A 2,178-nucleotide genomic window follows, 5' to 3' on the forward strand; every position below is an offset into this window, starting at 1 on the left:
AGGCCGCAGTTTCAGGGGCAGGCAGCCAGACAGGTGTTTGGGCAGATGGTACCCAGGGTAAGGATAGGCAGAGATGTTTGTTCTTTTCTGTCAACGCGTTCTCATACATCGGATGAAGCAAGTGATGGGCTCAGATGGCCATGAGCCAGGCAGCATCTTCCAGTGCCCTGGAGCTCTGACCGGCAGGAGGAGTGTGCAGGATCAGGCTTTCCTGGCACTGCAGAGCACCAGGCACTGCTGTTTGGAGAAGGGACTGTTGCAGGGCAGTGGGGTCTCAGGGACTGGGCACAGGAGCTCCCTGCTGCTCCCTCCTGCCTTGGGGCACTAAGCATGGCCCGGCTTTGCGCTTTGCAGACAGATGCCTTTCCCTCGATCCTAGCAGCTCTGGCGTCTCTCAGCCCTGCTCTCCGAGGCCTATGCCGTGTTGGGTCCTGCCTGCCAGCAGACACCGGTGGGCAGGCTTTATCCCGGCCACAGACGGCCACGGCGCCACGCAGCGCTTTCACCGCCCTGCGGCACCGGCACCGGGGTAGCCATCCATCCCTCCCCCTCCGCCTGCCACCACGCGGAGGAACTGAACGAAACGTCTCCCCGCGGTGATGAATCCAGCTGAATCTGGGCGCAGGCTGCGATGCAGTCAGTCACCAAGGGAGATTGTACCACGTGCACCCCCGCAGCCACGGGGAATGAGGACCAGGGCTTCCCTGCTAGGTCTCCCGCAGCCCCCCGGGCTTGGTCCCTGCTCGACAGAGGCTCAGGTAGCACCTGGGTGGGATGGGAATCGCCCCTTGGACATGGCCCTGTGCAGATTCACTTGCAAAGAGGTGCCTGGCTGCCCCCAAGGAGTGCACTCAGGGCGTCAGAGTGCTCCCCAGCAGGGAGGCAGGCACGGCACCCTCGGGTGCAGCCAAGGAGAGGGAACCTGTGGCCAGCAGAGGCCAGAGCAGGGCTGATGCTGGTGGATGTCCCTGAGCTGGCTTGTGAGGCCATGGCCCCAGAGCAATGCCCTGGGGTTGGCAGCCTGCCTAGGGAGCAGTCCAGTCCTGCCCCAGCCTGGCACTGCCCTCCCACCACTGATCATTAACCACCCTTATCTGTTGGCGGGTTCAAGGACCCACACAAGGACTGTTGTCCCCATCTTGAGCAGAGATGGGGCTGTACTGGAAGCAGCAGGGCTTGGACCTGCTGACAGCTGCTGCAATGACCCTGCATCTCGGCAAAGCCGTGTACATGGCAGTTGTCCCTGACCCTGCTGTCCCCTCTTGGCCTTGCTTCCCCAAGAGACTCACCTGGCCCTCCATACATCTCTGGGGTGGATGAGGGATGTGCCAGCCTGTGCCAGAGGTCAGTGCCCAGTGTAGTTAGTACTGTCAGAGGATGTGTGCCTGGCAACACCAGCCCAAGCCATCTGCAGAGCACTTCAAGTATGGCACCAGCTTGGGAGAGGCGTCAGAGGCAGGTGCTTGAGCCCAGTTGGTGCTGAGGGGTCCCTGGGGTGTGTGCAAAGTGTGCTGGACATGTGCAAGGCAGCATCAAGGCAGTGAGGGACTGATCTAGCCCCAGTGCTGGCCCTGTCCCATTCACCCTACTGTGCTCTGGTGCATCACAGCTGATGTCCCGGCGCATCTATGGCCCTATCTGGAAGTCAACCTTCGGGCATTACGAGAACATCAACATTGGGAGCCCTGTGGTGCTGGAGCAGCTGCTACGGCAGGAGGGCAAGTACCCCATGCGGAGCGACATGGCCCTGTGGAAGGAGCACCGGGACACCCGGCACCTGCCCTATGGACCCTTCACCGAGTGAGTCCTGCCTTAGCTACACTCTGCAGGGCAGCGGGTGATCCTGTCCCTTCCTTGGGTGTAGGGACTGGGTGGCAGCTCACATTGTTTCCTCTCCTGCAACAGCATATCCCCCCAAGCAGAAGGGCTTGGCCATGGGTGGTGGAAAGACTCCTGGGGTGGTTCCAGCCTGGCATTGGGAGGATGCACCCAGGGACTGGGAAACTGCCCCCTGCCCAGCCGTGCCCCAGTGCTGAGCCTCATCCCTGTGCAGGGAAGGGGAACGCTGGTACCGCCTGCGCCAGGTCCTCAACAAGCGGCTGCTGAAGCCCTCGGAGGCGGTGCTGTATGCGGACGCCATCGGGGAGGTGGTGTCAGACCTGATGATGCGGCTGCGGG

General features: G+C 62.0%; 1 protein-coding gene across 1 annotated transcript in view; it reads left to right on the forward strand.

The window, feature by feature from the left end:
• Positions 1–1,609: 1,609 nt before the first annotated feature.
• Positions 1,610–2,178, forward strand: part of LOC104404639 (sterol 26-hydroxylase, mitochondrial) — a gene marked incomplete at both ends in the record, with an annotated part of 3,088 nt that continues 2,519 nt past the window's right edge. Inside the window, 2 exons of the mRNA XM_010013117.1 lie at positions 1,610–1,800; positions 2,054–2,178. The exon at positions 2,054–2,178 is cut by the window's right edge and continues 90 nt beyond it. Of these exons, the coding sequence (XP_010011419.1) occupies positions 1,610–1,800; positions 2,054–2,178 (316 nt within the window). The remainder of the gene's footprint in view (positions 1,801–2,053) is intronic.

Source organism: Nestor notabilis, unplaced genomic scaffold (assembly GCF_000696875.1).
Source record: "Nestor notabilis isolate BGI_N333 unplaced genomic scaffold, ASM69687v1 scaffold27590, whole genome shotgun sequence".
Lineage (NCBI taxonomy): Eukaryota > Metazoa > Chordata > Aves > Psittaciformes > Psittacidae > Nestor > Nestor notabilis.